Source organism: Musa acuminata, chromosome BXJ3-2 (genome assembly GCF_036884655.1).
Source record: "Musa acuminata AAA Group cultivar baxijiao chromosome BXJ3-2, Cavendish_Baxijiao_AAA, whole genome shotgun sequence".
NCBI classification, from domain to species: Eukaryota; Viridiplantae; Streptophyta; class Magnoliopsida; order Zingiberales; family Musaceae; genus Musa; species Musa acuminata.
The window spans coordinates 27,186,994-27,207,569 of NC_088350.1; the positions used below are offsets into that span (position 1 = coordinate 27,186,994).

Below are 20,576 nucleotides of genomic sequence, written 5' to 3' on the forward strand. Positions count from 1 at the left end.
TCTATCGGTTGTGGCGCCAACCTTGACTCCCGTCATTCTTGTCCTCGCTCGAGCTAACATCATCGCAACCTTAACCTCACAAAACATCATCCTTGTTTCACGCACATCGATATGCTCCTGACATCAACCGGTTAGAATCCTGTGGAGCATTTACTGTTCCTCTCTCCATCCAGTAACCGAGAATACGTGACCCAGCTACAGGTAGTCTGCTGGCACCTCATCACCGACAAGCTAGGGGTTGAGGCCACCGCATTAAGAACGTAATTGCTGCTTGCGGCTCCTCTTTAGGTCTAAAAGCAGAGAAGTAAACCTTGAAAGTAGATCGATTTCGCCTATCAACAATTACTGTTGCTCATTCCCTTTAACAAACCTCACCTTCTCTTTGCTTCTTAGTTAGCAGGAATTTCCCGTATCCGAGAAAGAAGGAACTAAATGGATAAGGTTGGAATGCATGAGCCATTAGTTCCAAAGCAGAGAAGATAAGATTTCAGGAACAGGAGGGCTGCTGCAAGAAGAACGCGATGATATTTTTGGTGAAAGGACTGGTCTCCGAGAAGCGCACTGCCCATCGTAGTGGGTAACTGGGTGTGAGGGCGACCTCTAACTCTTTGTCTTCTCCGTCTCCAAGTATAACAATCCAACTGTGTTTGGCAATGTCACCGTCTGTCTTTTCTCTCTCCCCCCCCCACCACTTCCATTCGCTTCTCTGATCCACATTCAAGCAAACGAATAATGAAGATGTAGAACAGAGTATACACTAGAGGAATGCTCATCAAATTGTTTTTGTAAGTTTTCAGGTATAGCTCCGTGAGATTGGTGCCGTCATTCTCGTACGAGCTTTGCGAGAGGCTTCACTTGTACATCCAGGCGACGCCATGGCGTGGATAGATATCTATGTCAGCTACCATCCCCTCGTTACATGCAGTCAATCTCACTGTGCATCACGCCGACTGCTACATGCGCATAGCCCTGCGCTTGGCTCAGCCATAGCCCTGTCATTGTACATCTCTCTCTCTCTCTCTCTCCCATTCTCTCTGATCTGGACAAACTGTGTTTGCATGATGATGACTTGAGATGCCCTGTATGGACTTAGTAGCTCTCTTTATTCATAGGGTGAGTTTCCTTCCATATATATATCATGAATCAGATGATAGCAAAGTTGAGGTTAGGTTGATCCATCAAGGAGAAGATAATGTAGACCCGAAGATATGATGGACAGGAGCTTACATGAGACCATATACGCTGCATATGGCCGTCAATATCGTGTTCCCAAAGTGCCCACGTCAAAATCTGCTACAAAGTCAACTACAATGTCGTAATGGATTAAACATCTGTCTTAGTCGTATGGCATCTGTTAATCTTCGGACTGCATCCGCCTCCCCTGTCCTTCCTGCATGCGAAGAGTTTGAGATCGCATATAGAATTTATTGTAAGATACATGCCCCTCTTAATTAAGTAGAATTCGTCATTGTTATGAATTAAACATTTAATATGTAAATATATTTATTTTCTCACTTAATTCTGTTTATATAATATTTTATTGTTTGGCAATTCTTGAATTCATGAAAGTGCCTTGAGATTAAATCATTATTTCTCTTTCTTCTCTCCTCCGTTTCTTTCCACCATGGATTCCCCAAAGCAACGTAGCTATTAAGTATTTCGAAATAATTTCACACTCTGTTAGGGTTACACAGCCAACTCCCTGCCATGCCATTGATGCAGCACTCGAGTAAGCGGGTCCCGCGTCGTGGGGTCCATCGGATGATGGGAAGGTAGATCGAAGAGATGGGTGAGAGACGAGTCTTGTTGACCTCCTCAGTCGTCGTCTAGTCGCGGTCAGGGTCGTCGCTTCTACTCGCGGACGAAGTTCTCGATCGCTGCGTGCTTCCTCCTCCTCCTCGATCTGTCGCCAGGTTCCCGTCTTCGATCGGCGACCGGCCATGGCTTCGCGGGAGAACCTCGACAAGATGCAGCTACGGCAGAGCTACCGGAACCTTTGGCACACCGATCTCATGAGCACCATCCAAGCCGACTTCCCCTGTAAGATTCCTCCCTTTGCCCCTTTTCGTCTTTGATTTCTTGTTACCTTTCAAGATCTCTGACGGATATGTCTCGATCCGCGTCGCAGATTGCTGTCTCGCGCTTTGGTGGTAAGCGCTCGGCTTTTCAACCCCTCCGATTCGCCTTTAATTTGACCCCCATGTTGCGAATAGATCCAATGCCGGTTATTTTCTTGCCATCGTACTTTCTTGCTCACCTCATGCGTTTAGCCATTGGTAACTGGAATCTTGATGTGCCCTAAATCGGAGGATGGCGGACGATCTTAATTTTTGTGTGTTCTTTTTCACGAATCTTCTCACGTATACTTAAGATCTAATGGAAAGATCGATTATTACAGAGAGATTACATTGTATCTCGAAGGGTGGGGAAAATATAATGCGAGAATACATTAAGATTTCGTAGTTGGTGGCGCCTTCACTGTGAAATTGAAGATGCTTTGTTTAAGTGTCTTGGCTTGAAGGAACGTATTCATGTCCTTCTCCATCTTATGCCTTAAATTAATGACATTAGTACTGTTATTTCTGTGTAAAACTGACATTCGTAGGCTTCCCTAAATGATGGCCACTTCCAGTTATGTCCTTCAGTTGGTACCTTTTTGTTATGTAATGCTAACTATCAGGAGGGCTTTTATCTTTCTATTGTACTTGTTTTATCATATTGTTTAGGTAAAGTATCATCTCACATCAGGGGATTTACTTTCCTCCCAAAGTCGGAAAAACATCAAAGTTAACTTCATAGTTCCAACTAATTTACTTTTCTCTAAATTTTTCTAGCTGCACAGTTCGGCATCTACTTAGGAGCAAGAAAACATTTGTGGCAGTAATGCAACTTGGGTTTTTCTAGAAGTATTCATGAATAACTTATGTGCAAAATAACTATGTGGTATTCTGTGAGAAGTGAGGTTGAAGCTGAAATGATCTTTTCCTTTCATTAGAATTACCAAAATGTAGTTCTGAATATTTAATTAATCTTCGACGTGCTTTGGTATCATGGTGACTGCATGTTAATGTAATTCCACTATCTGAAGGTTATATCAAAAATGTTAAGAAAAAAGAAAACACCTCAGTCTTGTTTAAAACATGATACATAATATAGCAAAAGGGCAAAGATATGACACCACAGAGAAGAAGGATATAGAAAATTTTAAAAAATGGACTATAATGGTGGAGAGAAGAAGATGAGATAAATGGTAAGGTAAATTTGCATCTCATTTTTGAAGAAAATCGATATCCTGCTCATTCTTGCCTCAACTTGAACTACCTTCTTAAAAATGGTCTATGTGGAATTCTTTGACCTAATATAGGAGACAGATAGTTCAGTAGAAACTTGATAAAAAAAGTTCTGGAATTTGCTTTTGTTTCTCTGAATATACTTCCTAAATTAACGGTAATAACATTAAAATATTCTTCCTCTAAAAGAACTTCATATGCTTTTGCCTAGGATCCAATCTTTGAAGCTGTACTCATGGTCACTTTGGAGATTTACTTGTGCTCTTGTGCACAAGATTCCCATGGAGAGTTCAGTTAATGGTAAAAGCACCATTGCTGAGCCAATTTTGTTCATGAGCTTGCATGGACTCTTGTCTGTAACCAATATTTATCTTATCATGTACTGAGCATGTCTTGAAAGAGGAGGAAGTCACTGGTGGATACTTGACCTTATCTTTGTTGGTGAAATGACATTTAATAGAGCACATGGTATGGTCGCACATCTCTGCTGGACAACCTCTTTTTACCATCTTAAAATCACACTTCTAAAATAGGGGATTGGCTTGAGGATGAATCATGTAACTTTACATTAAGACCAGGCTGGAGCAGTTTGTTTGATCAGCATCTGGGCCGAAATAAGTAAAAGCACAAAGTAAACAAACATTAAACTAACAAAAATAGAAAGAATAATATTAAGAAATCAAGAAACTCACTATATAGAGTTGACCTAGAGAAATTGGTGAGAAAAATGTTGCTACATAATGTAACAGAACATAAATGAGTCTTCTTCCTCAACTCTTTACATATTAGAGAACTTCTGGTTCTGTTTTAGTTCAGACGCTGCTTATATTCATCTTTACCCTCTGAAAGCAAACAAAACTTGCATTTCCTAATAGGTCTAAATGTAGATATATATCATTTTAGAATTTTAGTGCTTCCATATGTGCCTCATGTTTGACATCCTTCAAACAAATATAACCCCAATATCATTTTTGTAGATTCTTAAATTCCTTTTTACATATTCATATTCATCCCTTAATACTGCACATATTCAGATGCATGATTCATTTTAATAATGCATGTAACTAAGGGCAAACTGGTGGTATGAGCTAGTCTTTTGACTAGAAACCAATAATAATATGGTGAAAGTTGATGAAGTATCATTAAGCAAGTTAGTAAAGTGCATAGGCAAATTAGGAGATATGATCTCTTGAAAGTTCTTTTTACAAATTAGGAGAGGAAAAGGGAAGTAGTCTACAGTATAGATGAAATCCAGGCATAGACACTATTTTCTGGGTACAAATCTTTTGAACAATGCCACTGATGCTGGATATTGTTCAATTTAACTCAATGACAAATCTTTTGGAACTAATGGCATGCCCAACTAGGCTTGTTCTTGCAACTAATCACATGTTGATGATTTTTTAAGTATCATTTTGTATATAATAAGTTAATAACTGCTAAGTTATTTGTAAAACTTGTGCTGCAATGAGAAATTATTAGATTTGATTTTCCCTTTTCAAGATGGTTGAGAATTCTTAAACATCTGAGGTATGAGATGAACTGTACGGATGAAAGTGATGAATTTCCATGTTTGGCTTGTCATTGTAGTATTTGTGTGTGATCTGTTTGTCAGCTCATCTGTCCCACAACAAAAGATGGTGAATTCTTGACAAAATCTAGATTCTTTTGATGTAAGCTTGTTTATGATCAAGGAAATGAGATGATCACACCATTACACATTTATCATAATAATTTTGCATGTGTCAGATGACTATACATTTGTCTCTATTGCTTTTTGTTTTTGTAAAATAATGGCATTCAAATTGAATATTAGTGTCATTTTCATATATTAATTTTACAATATGAAACTATTGTTATTTTCTGATGCATCTATTTCCTGTTATTAGTGGACCTTGTGTCTCCTACATGCTCCGCAAAAGAGCTCTTTACAATGACATGTCAAGGTAATTTCAGTTCAAATATTTTACTATTTTGGTTGGCAAACTTTAAGAACTAATTTTAGTTTACATTTCTTTCTTTTACAGGTACGTCTGTTGTGCAGGTTATATACCGTGTAGTGGAAAATGCGGAGAAAGTCGATGCCCAGAGTTCTGCCTTTGCACTGAGGTAGTGAAATGGTTAACTTGATACTTCAATATATTGTATATTTTCCCATGACGAGGGATATAAACTATGCTGGCAGCATTCATTAGCGCTAACATACACTACGTTACTCATGAGCCTCATGGACTGATCCAACACCTTGGTTACTGAATGAAACGTCAGTAAAAAAAAGGGAAAAAAAGGACAGCATTCTGTGCATGAAGCTCTTGCCAATGCAAAGTCTTAGGTCGATGCAAGTTATTTCCTGATTCAAACTCTTAAAACTGAAGTTGTTAAAAGGAATATCCTTATTCTGGTGCCAATGCTTGTCCTCCATTGTAACTCAATTTAAAATTTTAGTTGGAACCTAGTCCAAACTGGGCAAAAGAATATAACTGATAAGTGATCTGTCTCACTTGCTTCACTAGCAAAGTGTATCTTTTTGTCACTTTCAATAATCTGTTGATAATACTTTCCAAGTCAACATGATGAATTCAGAATGAAGTGTTGTTTCAGGACTCGATAAAAGTAAGGAATCTCTAAAGGTTTTTTCCATATCTTTAGTAGTTTGTGGAGTGTCCGCTTGCTTTTTCCTCCAGTGCGTCAAATATTCTTTGTCGACCATAACGGTTAAATATATTTTACTTGCCTCATTCAATTGTTGTGATTTTCTAAATTTAGTTATTTTATATCTTTACTTAATGACATTTCAGCTTTGTTCTTGATCTAGACTTGCGAATGTGGTACATTCGAACCTCTTTTCTCTTTACTTAATTGAAACTGTCCTTTATTTCTAATTCTTTAAGTTAAAATACCCTGCCTATGTTTATACTAATTTACCATTGATGTATTAGATTTTGGTGCATTTTGATTCATTTGACACGCTATGTTACCGTTCCCTTTTTCTCAACTTAGATATTTAAATCAATTTGTTATACTTAGATATTTAAATCAATTTGTTATGCTTTAGCCATAACTTTGCAGAAATTTGAAACCTGGCCTTCTTCAATTATGCACTTTTCACTTCACAGTACTTCTGATCTGGTGCATATAATCGATAATTATATCTCGTTCAATATATGTGTGACATACCTAAGGACTTAATATGTCAGACAATATGATAAGATTTAGTGATTTAGTTTCATTTGCATCTTAGGCTAGTTCATCTATATGTTCCTTGAGAGGGAACCAAAAGTAATTATACTGTATTTTCTTCCCATAGCAAAATATTTTGCTAATAAGTATCTTTATAGCAATTATCGGTTACCTACGTGGTACTTGATTTAAAATGTGCTCAAGTATTTTACTCTCCAGGTCTTCTTGTGCTTTGGAAATTCTGTTGCTTCAACTCGCTTCCTTCTCCAAGATGAGTTCAACATACAGACAACTCAATGCGATAACTGCATTATCGTAATCCCTTTATCTCTGTGGCTCTTTCCTCTACCTACTCCATCTAGCTCTACCAATGACTGGTAGCCAGCCAGCCAGCCCATGAGGCTCTTCAGCTATTCGGTGTAAAGAGGCCTGTTTCAGGCCCATCACTGGATATTTATGCATAAGTCGGATATTACTATCTTAACTTTTGCTTTGTTCTGTGGAATTAACTGCAGGGATTCATGTTTTGTCTACAACAAGTTGCTTGCATCTTTTCGATTGTTGCAATGATTGTTGGAAGTGGGGAGATTCAGGAGGCTTCCCAGATACTATCCTGTATGTCTGACATCGTATACTGGACGTAAGGCCAAAGTTCCTTCCCTCATGCTTTTTAGTTCAGGGTTAAGTGATGTCAAATATCTCATCCATTCACTTGCAATTTTCTTTGCAGGGTCTGTGCATGCATGCAGGTACTAAACTCCAGAAATATCTCAATTACATTTCCCCCTTGCCCTATCAGGCAGTGTCACCAAACAAAATTTATTGGTGTGGTTGCAGACACAACACAAGATAGAGATGGACAAGAGAGATGGTAAGTTTGGACCACTGCCAGTTATGGCAGTGCCTCCATTCCAGCAGATGTCTCGCATCGATCAGCCTATCCCACCTCCTGTTGGGTATGCCCCTCAGCCTGCTTATGGGCAACCATATGGTTATCCTCCACCTGGTTCGTATCCTCCTGCTGGCTATCCCAAATAGAAGGTGTCGATTCGAAAGCCATTCCATTTGATCCTCAATTGTTGCTGTCTGATGATCAACTGATTGTTGATAGCTGGGTGTCGTTGCTACTGCTGTTGTTACTGTTGCCATTGGTTGGGTTCTGTTTTGTCTGCCTTCACATCCATCATTATATTTTAAAATTATAAAATACTGCCTCTGGTATGTTTCAGAAATAAGTTGAAAGTTGTTGCAAGGTAGAAAGAAATTTAACGTGTCACAGTTATGTGACACGTAGAAATGGTTGTTGCTCTGTTGCTTTTGTTCCCTGTCAGATTCATATTTCTTTGGTGAAACAATTCATGTTCCTTTGCGGCATCAGCACGAGGCCTTAAATCCACACGGTCGGCGTCGGCATACACGATGGACATTGTTGCATTAATGATGCTATATTATAACCAAGAAACAAGAACGGATGGCGAATGTACAATACAACTGACTTGTCGGGAGAGCGCTCACAACCGACGACTTGACTGCCCAACTAATTGATATAATTAGTGCTGACTCATACTTACCATGTCACCGAGGGAAAGAAGCATTTACCTTTTGGAGTCTAACGCAACATCACGCTCACTTGTGGACGAAGGTTTCCTGAAATTATAACATAGGCAATTTGGATGATGAAGGTATATGCCCCACACATGAAATACCCCATAAAACAAATTTCGTAGAAGAAAAAAACAAAACAAAACAAAAGTCCCTTGTACGAGTCACAATCACAAAGTTTCCTCCGACAACCTTCAAACAGCCCTCAAGTTCAAGAACAATGCAAAAAAAGCCAGTGGCACATTTCCATAGAAGACAGGTTCAAAACTTCAATTGGTATTTGCCACTACATTCAAAATGTAGGCTAACCATCGATGGGCACAGAATGAAATTTCAGTAATCAGTTATGTCGCAGTGGGATTATAAAAGGGAGGGCATCCCCCGCTCAAAAATCTAACTTTCAACATAAAATGTAACCAACCTTCTTTACAAGGTATAAATATGAGACAGCATTCCTGGACACCGCTTCACTAAAAAAAAATGAAGTATTAATGGGTTCAGTCTCTTTAGTTATCCCACAAAAGCAGCAGACCAAAGTATGTATATGCTTTACAGTCTTTGAACCTTTGGATACCATATGACACGAAACTGGTATCAGCATTTGCCCTCCAATTGTTTCCATCGCTTATCTAGGTCTGCAAGGTTCTCTTGGGCTCCCTCTATGCTGAAACCCTGCGGGTCTGTGCCCAGAATCATGAACCTGCATACCTCAACACATCTTACCTGAAGCGCTTCTCATTCTTATCAATGTTGTACTGCCTCATAGAATGAAGCACTTCATATTTACTACCGCCGCCCCGTCTTCTATTATTACTATCCTCAGACTTGTATCCCCTGCCAAAACCATCAAATTCTGGGTTGCTGCTAGAGTGAAGATGATGATAGTAATCATCAGGCTTTGGTCTTCCTTGTGAATCCATGGAATCCAACCTATGATTTCTAAACACCTTCACAGGTGAGCTTCTTCCAGAATATCGCTTGTACTCATGTTCCTTTGGATGATTGGATGAATCCTTCCTTTCATCAATCCATCTTGAAGCATGTAACGATGAAGCAAAGGTCCTGGATGCTGAACCGTAAGTTATCATGTGTTCCTCAAAAGTAGGTTGTGGGTGGGGTGACCTCATCCTCTCCATTCTAGCTATCGGAGACCTGCTGCGTCTGCGAGAAACAGGGACATCATTCATGCCAATGTCATTTCTTCTCCTTGGCGATGCCCAACGAAGAGGGGAGCGGGTTCTAGATCTTGAAGATCTGGTGCGTGAATGAGATAGATGAATTTGCCCTCTGCATGGTGAGAAACTTCGATCTCTTGTTGATAAATGGTCCGCTGCTGTGGACGATTCTATCATGTCATCTGGCCGACGTCTGCAATGCCGATCCCTGACCATTTCAATAGCATGTTTATCAACCTGGCCCCTACTAACAATGAAGTGCCTATCAGGACTCATCTCCCTTGAATTTTTATGTCTTCTCTGCATACCACATGCCAGATCTCTCTCAGGCTGTGACCCCCATCTGGAAAGAGAAGGATGTGCACTTTGCAAAGAAGCATTCGCAGATTGTCTGATCACACAGCCAGAAGTTCCAGCACCACCTGCCTTAACTAAGGTACCATCAGGTGCAACAACAAAGCCATTACTCTCTACCTTGGCAATGGCAGCTGCAGCTGCATTCCTTGAAGCAGGTCGAGCAAAACTGGGTGTGTCATAGTAGCCTGGTGAATCATGATGCCTGTTACCATGGCGATTGGAAGGATCAAACCAATGTTTATCCCTGCCCCTCCCTTGGGTATCCCGGAATGATCCACCCCACCCTGATGATTTAGAAGCACCAGCATTCTTTTCAGCTTTTGCATCTAGACTATCATGATTCTTCGACCTGAAGATATCAGAACAAATGCAATTACCAGACATGATTATAAAGTTTGTAAGGTTAATATACCCAAAGACAAGCTCACGATAATATTACCTGCTTAATCTGGGATAAAATTTGTCCTTCCTATATGACTCATCTGAGTAGTTTGGCCTCTCAACCTGAGATGATAACCCTTCCCTGAATGAGGAGCCAGATCTTACTGATGATTCATCATCACCAAACACATCTAAGGAACTGGCAGTCTCATCTTGTTTAGCAGAACCAATACGAGGGTCCAAAAAGCTATCTCCGGTATTCCGACGGCCTCCAGGCAACCGATCCCATCCTGACAACTTTGTTCTCTCACATGTTGAAGGTTCCCTTGTGCTATCACCTTCATTGTGACATCCATTGTATCTCACTGGCTTATCACTACCAGGAACTGATGCCAATGCATCAGTAACATTTCTTTGCTTTCTTTTCCTTGTTAATGTCAAATGATTTACGTGATCTGTTGCACCAATAACCCCAATGGTTTTCTTCCCTTGTACTGCATCTGAACCATCTGATTTGGATGAGCACTTCGATGGGGGTTGAGAAAGAGCAACCTGACTATCCTTGCCAGTAGGTGGTCCATCAGCATCTGACATATTGCTCTCTTTGCATGCCACATCCTCAGAAGAGAAAGAAGTAGAAGCAGGTAATGCAGAATCTGCTTCAAAGGTATCATTCTCTCTGTTGTCGGACTCGGATCCATAATCCACATGTTCAGATTCCCCTTCATCAATTCCATCTCCCCAGTCATGCAGAACAGTTTCTCTCAATTCACCATCCTCAAATTGAGAATCATCATCTCCCAGAAGGTTGTCTTTTTCCAGTCCAGTGACTTGGACACTATCAACTTGAGATGCATCTGATTTATGGTCACAATGCGAATTTACAGAGCTATCCATGTTTTTTTCTGCCTCTTGAGTGTCCACAGCACCATCTACCAAGCTGGCATCAGTTTCGGCCATAGATACAACAGCTGAAACAGGAACAGAGGCCTTGGCACCAAAACCATTGTTATCATCAACCTTCATATTTGTTGCCGTCTCTTCATATTTAGCAGCACATGCGGCCTCAGAAGTCAGCTCGTTAGGATCACATGACCCTGGGCTCTTGTGTTGATGAGCATTTGACAGGGAAGGGCTCATGCACAGTGTTCCAGAAGATTTATCAGCACAGTTGCCATTGGTAATATCTAAGCCATCAGAATGTACAGTTTCACCAGATGTGCCACGTGCTACCACCAAATTCCTGCCTATATCTCCATCAAACAATAAGCTAGTAGCTTTCTCAGCAAGGATAGGAGACTGATTATCATTTTCTACAATATTCAGAAGTCCATGCTTCTCAATCTGAGTGCTGGTTATGTGAATAGACTGTCCTGCATTAGCCGGGCAATGATCATCAAAGCTGTTATCAGCATTAGATGCATCAACACTTCCATTTTCATCTCTGACAGGTTTACTGATTGATTGGGCCATGTTTGGATCGAATTTACATGCATGGGTATTACAGTCACCAACAACATTCTCACAAAAAGGCAAATGAGAAAGCCTTGGTTCAGTTTCTCCCTCAAGCCGAGAACTCGCATCACCCTTTGCTTTATCATTAATGAAGATGTTGTTCCCTTGGTTGTGTATGAGCTTTGCTTCTTCAGTAAAGTTCACCAAAGAAACAGCAGTAGCATCCAAGTCATGCTCCGCTTCAATCAAACTATGACAATGCTTTGCTTTCTCATAATTGGAAGCTGAAAGCCCATTACATAAATCAGGCTTTTCCAATATCTCATCAGCTACAAAAGCACAGTGATCCCTTGCAATGCCAGCTGTCTCCATTAAGCTTTCACCAAGTTCTGTAGGGCATGATTTTTCTCCATTCTCTACCTGGCATTCACAAGATTTTGAGCCTTCCAGCTTCTCATTTGAGTTACCATTTTCAGCTACAAGGTCAGTGGCCAGTGGCTCGGAAATTACATCATCAAAATTGTTATTCCATGCATCCATTTCAGTGTTAAGGTCCCAGTGAAGCCTTGAACCAGTGGAAGACTTTATTTTATCTGAAACATTTTGCAGGGACCCCATGAAGTTCTTTTGATTCTGCAAACCATCACACTTCGTATCATCTTCAGCAGGAACGAAGGTAAGACAATTTTCCATAGAGACATTATGGTTTTCTTGCAAATCTTTACATGAGGAATATGATTCATCACCATCAGTGTCTTCCAAATGGTCTTCTCTAGAAGAATTTCCTTTTGAAACTAATCTTCCAGAATGTATAGCGTCAGCCACCACTTCACTGTTGCATGCAGCAGTGGCCAATATCGAAATACCAGAGAAATCTGCAGCATCAGTGGCCTCTTCAATTACATCATTCAAACTAGTTCTTTTGCTAGCAATAAATCTCCTTTCATGATGTTTGTTATATGCTAAAGGCTCCTGGTATGAAGCAGGCTGGCTTTCTAACAGGTGATCGGAATCATCTGAATAAGAAGATTGCAGTGGCGATGATGGAGAACTAACAAACAGAAATCTCCTTTTCTTTATGGGAACAATTTCGAGGGATTCACTAAAGTGTTGGCCAAGAATACTTACACCGACCTGCAACCGGAAAATGAAATTGTTACTAATCCAAAATAAAGAGCTCCGGCAAAAAGTGGTACTCTAGAGTGACACTAAAAAGCTACGCAGGCAAACCTTCTCAGAATCAGAAACAGGGATGTCTTTTGTTCTCCTGGTGTCCTTATCCATAGTAACCTCACTCCCTTTGGAACTTTTGACCACAGACTTCTTCCTTCTTCCCTCAGCAAATGAAGTTCTAGCTCGTCTGACAGCCCACTGCCTGCCCTTAGCAGCTGTCATCCAGTTCAAGTTAGGATCTCTAGCTCCAGAAATTTCAAGCCCTATGTCATGCAGCATGTTCCCTGACAAGATCCACAATCATCAACTGAAGATGTGCCACCAAAATTCTTGCAGGATTCCGATCCTTGATGGTTTCAACGTCTGAAATGAGACCTCCAGAACAAGTACACAGTTGAATCTGCAAGGTAAACATCAATTTTTTAGATAGGAATTGTACTGAGAAGCATTTCCCAATGATTCTTATATTGAGTCTATATGTTTCAGAAGATTACAGACAACAAGAGACAGAACCCTCATCCTGAGAACCAAAACACTTTTGACTACATCAGAAACATCAAATGATTTTTAAGAATAAGATGCCCAAGTTGAGTGGACAAAGTGATAAAACCAATCACCGACTCAGTAGTCCTCATATTTTTTTCTAGAACAATCAAGAATAGATTGACCAATCAACTTGCAGATCCAGAGCAACTGCAGACAGTTTTCGAGAGAAAAAAAAATCATTCGTGTGTTAGAACCTATAGATCTCAGGGCAACCTTTCGGATGGTACGATCTGTCCAACCAAAAGAAAAATTCTATGGCACAAAAGCCAAAGGGTTGAGAATGACTGCTTGAGAGTATCATGCTAACAGTCTATTGGACCTCCTGTTCCAGTTCAAAGGTAATAAATACCTTCAGAGAAATTATCAGTGCACCAATCTAAGATCTTCAAGCAATGCAAACAACAATACGTAAAGTCTAGTATGGCTCCTGCACAACAGTTTGAGACAATTGGCACAAGAGAAGGTAGCACAGCTATCCCATTCTTTATTTTAGTCCAATCTCTACTAGATCATCAACAATGATTATTCTGCTCGAACAAGTATATTGCCTACCACCATCGTCCTCCAAAAGATGTCCTCGTTAAACAAGTAAATCTTGGCTAACATCCAAATTAAGATATTCCAGATCACATAAACCACTATCTGCAAGAACAGGATGCAAATGACCGCTCACGGGAAAAAGTGACCAACAATTCCAAAGCCCAAACGACCAGAAGTCCATAAGCAGCACAGACTATCTGGATCAAGACGAGCAGAACCAACAAAGACATAGTTTGCCTTGGAAAGGAGAGGATATGTCTTAGAGAAACAATCTGCTGGAAGAAGCAACAAAAATCAAAGATTCTTGAAGGAATTCTTCAACCCTGTGAACAGGCAGTCCGACAACAAGCCAACCTCAGCTGACCGACGGAGATATAGCCGGCTCTCTGAGTTGGGCCAGCCGTAAATAAGAGGACGATGATGCAGATAGCAGATCCAGGCCAAAGTCAAGACCTAAAAGAGTTAGGCGAGAGGTAGATTGTGGGGGTGTACGGCAACGAGAAGGCACAAGAATAAAAAAACTTGGCAGAAATTCTCCAACCCTGTGTCAATCAACACCATATGAAACCTCAGAAAAAGATGCACCAGTCACGGCCGATCATCGAAATATACAGCCCTTGTCCCTCCTTTTTGTCCCTTGTACATCCCTAAAGAAGAGGGCGACGTCGAAGACAAGCAGATCCAAGCCCATGCCAGGGCCCTAAAGAAGAAATCGGCAACGGGCAGATTGCATAATCCGACCGGCAAGATCCACGACCCAAACCCAGAGACCACATCTTTGTCCTCCCCTGTGACCAAGAACCCAAAACTCTGTTCCGGAAAGCGAAGGAGACCATCCAAGAACCGAAACCCGGCAGATCCACGCCACTTGGCCATCTTAATCCCCTCTCCGGAGGGCAGACTCGAGTTGCAAAACAACCTAAAGAAAGCGCACAGAGATCAGAAACTAGGTTTCAATACCTGGATCTAAAGATGTGGATCGGAGCTGCCTTCCTCCCTTTCGATCTGTTTCTCTTCCTCCTTTTCTTTCCCCTGTTCTCATCTCGTCTCTGCCATCAACGACGGATATATAGATCGATGGATGGATTCCTTTCTTGATCTTTCGTTCTTCCCCTTTTCCTATCCTCCACGCGATCCACAATCCCACCTGTCGACGATCCCTTCTTCGTCCTCTTCGCTTCTGCGCCTCTTGTATATAATAATATTGCTGCCTATCTTCCTTCCTCCCCTTGTTGATGCGGTGGGTGGTTGTCTTCTTAAGACCCATCCCCCCCGACCGGCCGCCTTTCAACTGCCCTCTGTTACCGCATCAAATTACGATACCGCCCTTAGGTCATGGGCGATGACATTGACGAATGGTAGGGGCAACGCTGATCCTACGCGTTTCTGGATTATTTATCTGAGCCCACATTTTCTTACCAATCATGCGGATGGTAGATTTCGGGGTAGTCAATAGCACCGTCCCTTGCCTCAGACGATGGTTTGCTCACGCCGGTTCGAGTCGACTCGGCGCCGCAGAATCCGGAACCCATTGACGAGGTACAGCTACCTCATTTTTTCCACGCGCGTGGTGACCCAGTGAAAGCGAAAAGGGCCCCACGGATGGTGAGAGCATCCAATTGGTGGTGGCTTTTCTTTGCAAAGACCTCTCCGGCCTTTATTTCGATGTATAAAATGGCTGGAGAAAGAAAGCACCGGAATCTGTAGCCATTTCAGTCCAATGGATGTTCTAATAAACATGATTCGCTTGCGAATTGCACATCGACAAACATTGATCATTAAATCATCACCAAAACATGATTTAATGGTACAGTGACAGAACAGGATGTGAAAGAAATAAAGATATAGGTTGTGGAGGCACGATGAATACCAGTAAATGTCTAACAGTATATCGGTTGTGCCGGAGAGCTTGGTAAATGTGGGTTATCAATTACCAAACAAATGTTCACCGATCAGCAGCTGCAACTGAGATTGATGCTATTATGCAAAGCTCTTCTTACGGGCAGAAATCTCAGGCAGAGAAACCCAACCTCAATCAAAATCCATCCACCGTACATATTGAGAATATATGAAGTACTCGGACTTGTGCATGTAGCAACTGCATGTAGCAAGTACAGGATGATTTCAATAACCACCTCAATCATGATTTAGTAGTTATAAGGTGGTTTCAATAACTACCTCAATCTAGTTATAGGGTGGTTGTCACTGAGTCCTATAAATAGGATCATAGTTCATGAAGCAAGTAAGATAGAGAGAATTTGTGTGCATTTGGTATCTTGTAAGTGTTCTTATCAATCCTCCTATTTTTAATACTACATCAGTTTTCTTAAGTCGAATAACTTCTTTTTATTTGCATCGTAGTATTCTGTTTTTTCCTTGCTCCTACATCTCCAACATTTGTGGTATCAGAGTTTAGTTTCAATATAAACTAAGTATTATGACTTTTAACGGTAATTTGTGGCATTGTTCTTCATTCAACAAGCTGTACATGAGACGATCTTCTCAAGAATTGCAGCAGTGATAACCTCAAAGCAAGCTTGGTTGATACTTCAAAATGAATTTCAAGGCTCATCAAGGGTGATTACGGTAAAACTTCAAACCCTTCGTCGTGAGTTTGAAATTTTGTTCATGAAAAGCAATGAATCGGTGCAAGATTTTCTTTCGAGTGACTGAAATTGTTAGTCAAATGAAATCTTATGGTGAACATCTTCGTGATCATATAATTGTTGTAAAAGTTTTGAGAAGTTTAACTCTGAAATTTGATCATATTGTTGCCGCAATTGAGGAGTCAAAAGATTTATCTACTTATTCATTTGATGAACTAATGGGTTCCTTGCAAGCACATTAAGTAAGATTGAACATGTCACTTGAAAAAAGTGAAGAAAAAGTATTTCAGGTTAAGGGAGAGTCTTCTACTTCAAAAGAAGATAAAAAATCAATAGGAAGAGGACGTAGCAAAGGAGGATTTCGTGGTAGAGGAAATGGAAGAGGAAGAGGACACTTTGATCGGCATGATGAACAAGGGCAATCAAATTATGATAAAAAAAATTATAAAAGTGGAAGTCAATATTTTTTATTATTTACAGATGATTATAGTCGCATGAGTTGGGTATATTTTTTGAAATTGAAATCTGAAACATTTGATAATTTTCGAAAGTTTAAGGCACTTGTAGAAAGGCAAAGTGGTAGATATATAAATATACTTCGGACAGATAGAGGTGGTGAATTTTTATCTAATGAGTTTAGTTCTTTTTATGAAGAAAATGGTATTCACAAAGAGTTGACAGCGAAGCAAAATGGTGTAGCTGAACGTAAAAATCGGACTGTCGTTGAAATGACAAGAAGTTTGCTTAAAGGAAAACATCTTCCAAATCAGGGAGACCAATAAAGGTGAAACATAATTGCAGATTCCAACAGAACTAGACACTCCGCAGAATCAAGTGACAAATCCTGCTCCAACAAGTTTATTGTCAACCTCACCCAATAGCAGTTCAAATTCGGATTTCAAATTCGGATTCCTCAAATGAAACCCTCCAAGAAATTTCAGATCATTAACAGAAATTTATAACTTAACATTTGCTTTGTTTATTTCAGATCCAACAACCTTTGAGGAAGCAGTTAAAAAAGAGGAATGGAGAAAAGAAATGAAGGAGAAAATTAAGTCAATTGAGAAGAATGAAACTTGAGAGCTAATAGATTTACCGAAAGAAAAGAAAGCGATTAGGTTAAAATGGGTGTTCAAAATAAAATTTAAATGCAAATTATTTGGTTTCACTGATAGTGATTGTGCAGGAGCTTTAGATGATCGAAAGAGATATTGTGGCAAGTGGAGCCATAACAATGAAGTATTGTGAAACAGATGAACAAGTTACGGATATCCTCATCAAATCGCTTCTAGTTCGAAAGCATGTTTATTTTATGTCGCAAATTGGTGTATACAATTATGAATCAAGGGGGAGTGTTGAGGTTTTGATTCATAGTTATCTATTTAGATAATTATCATGATTTAATGGTTACATGATGATTTCAATAACCACCTCAATCACGATTAATAGTTATAAGGTGGTTTCAATAACTACCTCAATCTAAGTAAGCAAGATAAAATAGTTATTTGGTTATGTCATTGCAGGTTTCATCGGTATTGTTCTTTTATATAATGTTTATTTTCTTGAAATATTTGGTCCACAGTGCTGCTCTGCTAAAGACAACAATGCAGTCGCTCTCCACCCTGGAAAATTCTCAGCTTCAATATGCATTTCCAAGAAGTTGGCAAGAAGGAGAGCGAACAGACCTCGACTCGGTGAAGGTTGATGAAGCTTAGACTTCTTCTGGTTGTGATTCGTCCTCGATTTTCCGCGAACGAACACAAAAACCATATACATCAAGGATTTTTCATGCTACCATTTATGTTTTTTCTTTTTTTCGATGGAAGTCTGTGTTTCGCATAGTGGTTACAAGTAAAACATCATCTCGATGGAATCTCTCCCAACAAATCATATAGGTCCAAGTCTTTCTTGCCAAATCTGTGTTTTGCCTTGAAGAAAGAATGATTTGGTGTTCTAGAGAATCGAGGAGGATTAATGTACACAATTACATGTATTACAAAGCTCTGAGATGCTGTATTCTCGTCTCTTACACGTCCGACAGCATAGCTGATACAAGTCGCCATGGAAATTTGGAGCACAGAAGTCATGCCCTCAGTAGCGCATCTGTTATGCAGCTCCGAAATCAACGGCGACTCTTCTGTGTGCCTTCCAAGGCTTCGTCTTCGTCAGCTCCTCATGTGCCATCCCAGAAGTTGAGCCAATCTCAGGGAAGTAAAAGCAAACTTCGTCAACCGTGTTCATCTCGATCCGTGAGACTTACGTCGATGGCAGGCTCTGCATGATTGGCTTTTCTTCTGATATGTTTGTGTGATTCACATAAGCAGTATTAACCCCCCCACACTCCTTGTTTACTGTCAAACTCGATTTAAGTATGTTTAGGTCGTGAGATAAGTCGATCCTTTTGGTGAAACAACGGGAACAATTCAACCGTTCGACCAGTTGGGTTTGACAGCAGCATAAGAGGACAAAAAGATCAAATTCGAGTGAAACAATCATATTATATTCCTATTTGTCTCTTTCTTTGACTGGATTTAATTATAGATCCTTGACTCATCGCTGTTTAAATACATCAAAGGCCCAAAATTTCAAGACCGATATGGAAATACTCCTTAATCGATCAGATATGTAAATATATTTCCTATATTTTCATTCTATTTTCCGCGTGATGTGTGCAGAATTCACAGAGATGGGGGCTGAAGTGGTCAAGTTGAGAAGCTTGATACCTGACATTACTCCAAATTTGAAGTCAGTCAAGCTGTGAAGCTTCGGATCGAACTCATCGAAAGAGGAAAAAGTCCGATTTTGTTGCCTTGACTTGATGCCAAATCGTCTGCTTCTTCCCCAGCGAACAATTCAAACCCTTTTTTTTTCCTTTGGTTCCAAATAAATATAATCCAATTAGCGTAGTAGCAGCAGCAGCGAAGCCATCATAACTCGTCGATTTGAACCACCACACAGCATCAGCAGCTCGTATTCCATTTGATCTCTTCTTCTTCTTCTTCTGTTGGATGACGGAGACGAGACGGAGATGAAGTGCACGCGGCACCCGTTAGAGAACGGCGTCGGCGTCTGCGCCCCTTGCCTCCGCGAGCGCCTCCTCGCCCTCGACGCCGCGACCGCCCCATCACCGGATGACCGGAAGGCCTCCACACAAACCCCGTCGCCTCCTCCTCTCCTCTTCCCACGCTCCGTCTCCCCTTACGTCCCCCGCTCTGCCGCTGGCGGCTCCCGGCGGGCCTCCTTCCTCTCCGCCCTCTTCGGCCGCCGCAGACATGGGAACCTGGAAAGGAAGCCTCAGCGATCCAGCTCTTGGCTCTCGGCACTCCTGCATGGCCGTCGGAGGAAGATGACCTCGTGCATGTCCGTTGCGGACGACGCCGCCGAGCCGGGACGGGACTGGGGCATCTCGCCGGAGAGATCCCGCGGCGGGTACGACGCCGAGCCGCCGTGGCGTCCACATCGGTCCTCGATGACGTGGGCCACCGCGGAGCACCACCATCACCACGGAAGCGGCCTCGCCGGTTTCGCCATGTGTCTCAGCCCGCTGGCGGCGGCGAGCTCCAGCAGGAGGCGGTCTCGGGTGGCGGAGTTCGGCTTTTCCGGCGAGCTCCCAAGGACCGCGTTAGGCCCGCATCGCCACCGCCGGCACGCGTCTGCCGGAGGGCCGGTGATGTGGCCCGACACGTCGCGGAAACCGACGGAACTCGGCAGGTTAAGATGACGGTTTTGCCCCCAAAAATCACCACAAATTACACAGTCTGCCATTACCAATTTCCATACAGGAAAATAAATATTTTGCATTTACGTTAAGAAAATATTAATAAAATTCTTGATACTCTGAACACAATATATTCTATCTTTGTAAATTAAAAGTAGGCTTAAATTCTCAGGAATTTGCTTTAGAGCAATCTATCTTCTTATTTGCTGGTCAAAATTGCTTAAAAGGAGAGTTTATTTTGAACAATCGCATTTGAAATTTTCATTTTACATACAGTATAGGCATATTAAATGCAAGGAATTTTTTGTTGGATTATTGAAAGAAATAAAAAGAAGACAATGGCTCAATACTGGCCACGAGGTTGACAACATGTAAGTGGTCAATATTAGAGAAGATTGCCTTATCATTTATCTATATTATTTGGCGTGGAGCCATCAAGTAGTAGTCTGTGATTTCTATTTAGTATCATGAACATTATACCACAAGCAGCAGGTTTCTATTCAAAATCTTCTTCTCAAGAAGTATAAATATCATCAACATAAACATTGTACTG

General features: G+C 41.0%; 3 protein-coding genes across 4 annotated transcripts; 2 read left to right on the forward strand and 1 right to left on the reverse strand.

Moving 5' to 3' along the window:
* Window positions 1-1,806: 1,806 nt before the first annotated feature.
* LOC103975881 (uncharacterized) lies at window positions 1,807-7,779 on the forward strand. The gene is made up of 8 exons (XM_009391000.3): window positions 1,807-2,040; window positions 2,129-2,150; window positions 5,180-5,236; window positions 5,318-5,399; window positions 6,690-6,785; window positions 6,986-7,110; window positions 7,201-7,219; window positions 7,308-7,779. The coding sequence occupies exons 1-8, from the start codon at window positions 1,941-1,943 to the stop codon at window positions 7,506-7,508; spliced, it is 702 nt and encodes a 233-aa protein (XP_009389275.2). The 5' UTR covers window positions 1,807-1,940; the 3' UTR covers window positions 7,509-7,779.
* A 624-nt stretch (window positions 7,780-8,403) lies between these two features.
* Window positions 8,404-14,945, reverse strand: LOC135631202 (uncharacterized). Of its 2 annotated transcripts, none has more exons than XM_065138675.1 (4): window positions 14,660-14,945; window positions 12,671-13,013; window positions 10,044-12,574; window positions 8,404-9,953 (listed from the first exon to the last, which is right to left on the reverse strand). In XM_065138675.1, the coding sequence occupies exons 2-4, from the start codon at window positions 12,890-12,892 to the stop codon at window positions 8,792-8,794; spliced, it is 3,915 nt and encodes a 1,304-aa protein (XP_064994747.1). In that variant the 5' UTR covers window positions 12,893-13,013; window positions 14,660-14,945; the 3' UTR covers window positions 8,404-8,791. The 2 variants fall into 2 exon arrangements, with proteins under 2 accessions (XP_064994747.1, XP_064994748.1); XM_065138676.1 differs by lacking the exon at window positions 14,660-14,945 and adding an exon at window positions 13,509-14,653.
* Window positions 14,946-19,134: 4,189 nt separating this feature from the next.
* LOC103976347 (uncharacterized) lies at window positions 19,135-20,154 on the forward strand. Its single transcript, XM_009391543.3, has one exon. The coding sequence runs from the start codon at window positions 19,334-19,336 to the stop codon at window positions 20,024-20,026; it is 693 nt and encodes a 230-aa protein (XP_009389818.2). The 5' UTR covers window positions 19,135-19,333; the 3' UTR covers window positions 20,027-20,154.
* The last annotated feature ends 422 nt before the right edge of the window (window positions 20,155-20,576 follow it).

Bases quoted from the DNA above. Each gene is read 5' to 3' on its own strand.
- LOC135631202 (XM_065138675.1), bottom strand. From the start codon at position 12,892: ATGCTGCATGACATAGGGCTTGAAATTTCTGGAGCTAGAGATCCTAAC. The intron at 12,575-12,670 runs GTTTGCCTGCGT...TTCCGGTTGCAG, and splicing joins CTGTTTCTGATTCTGAGAAG to GTCGGTGTAAGTATTCTTGG. The intron at 9,954-10,043 runs GTAATATTATCG...TGATATCTTCAG, and splicing joins TTTTATCCCAGATTAAGCAG to GTCGAAGAATCATGATAGTC.
- LOC103975881 (XM_009391000.3), top strand. From the start codon at position 1,941: ATGGCTTCGCGGGAGAACCTCGACAAGATGCAGCTACGGCAGAGCTAC. The intron at 2,151-5,179 runs GTAAGCGCTCGG...TCCTGTTATTAG, and splicing joins TGCTGTCTCGCGCTTTGGTG to TGGACCTTGTGTCTCCTACA. The intron at 5,237-5,317 runs GTAATTTCAGTT...TTTCTTTTACAG, and splicing joins CTTTACAATGACATGTCAAG to GTACGTCTGTTGTGCAGGTT.
- LOC103976347 (XM_009391543.3), top strand. From the start codon at position 19,334: ATGAAGTGCACGCGGCACCCGTTAGAGAACGGCGTCGGCGTCTGCGCC.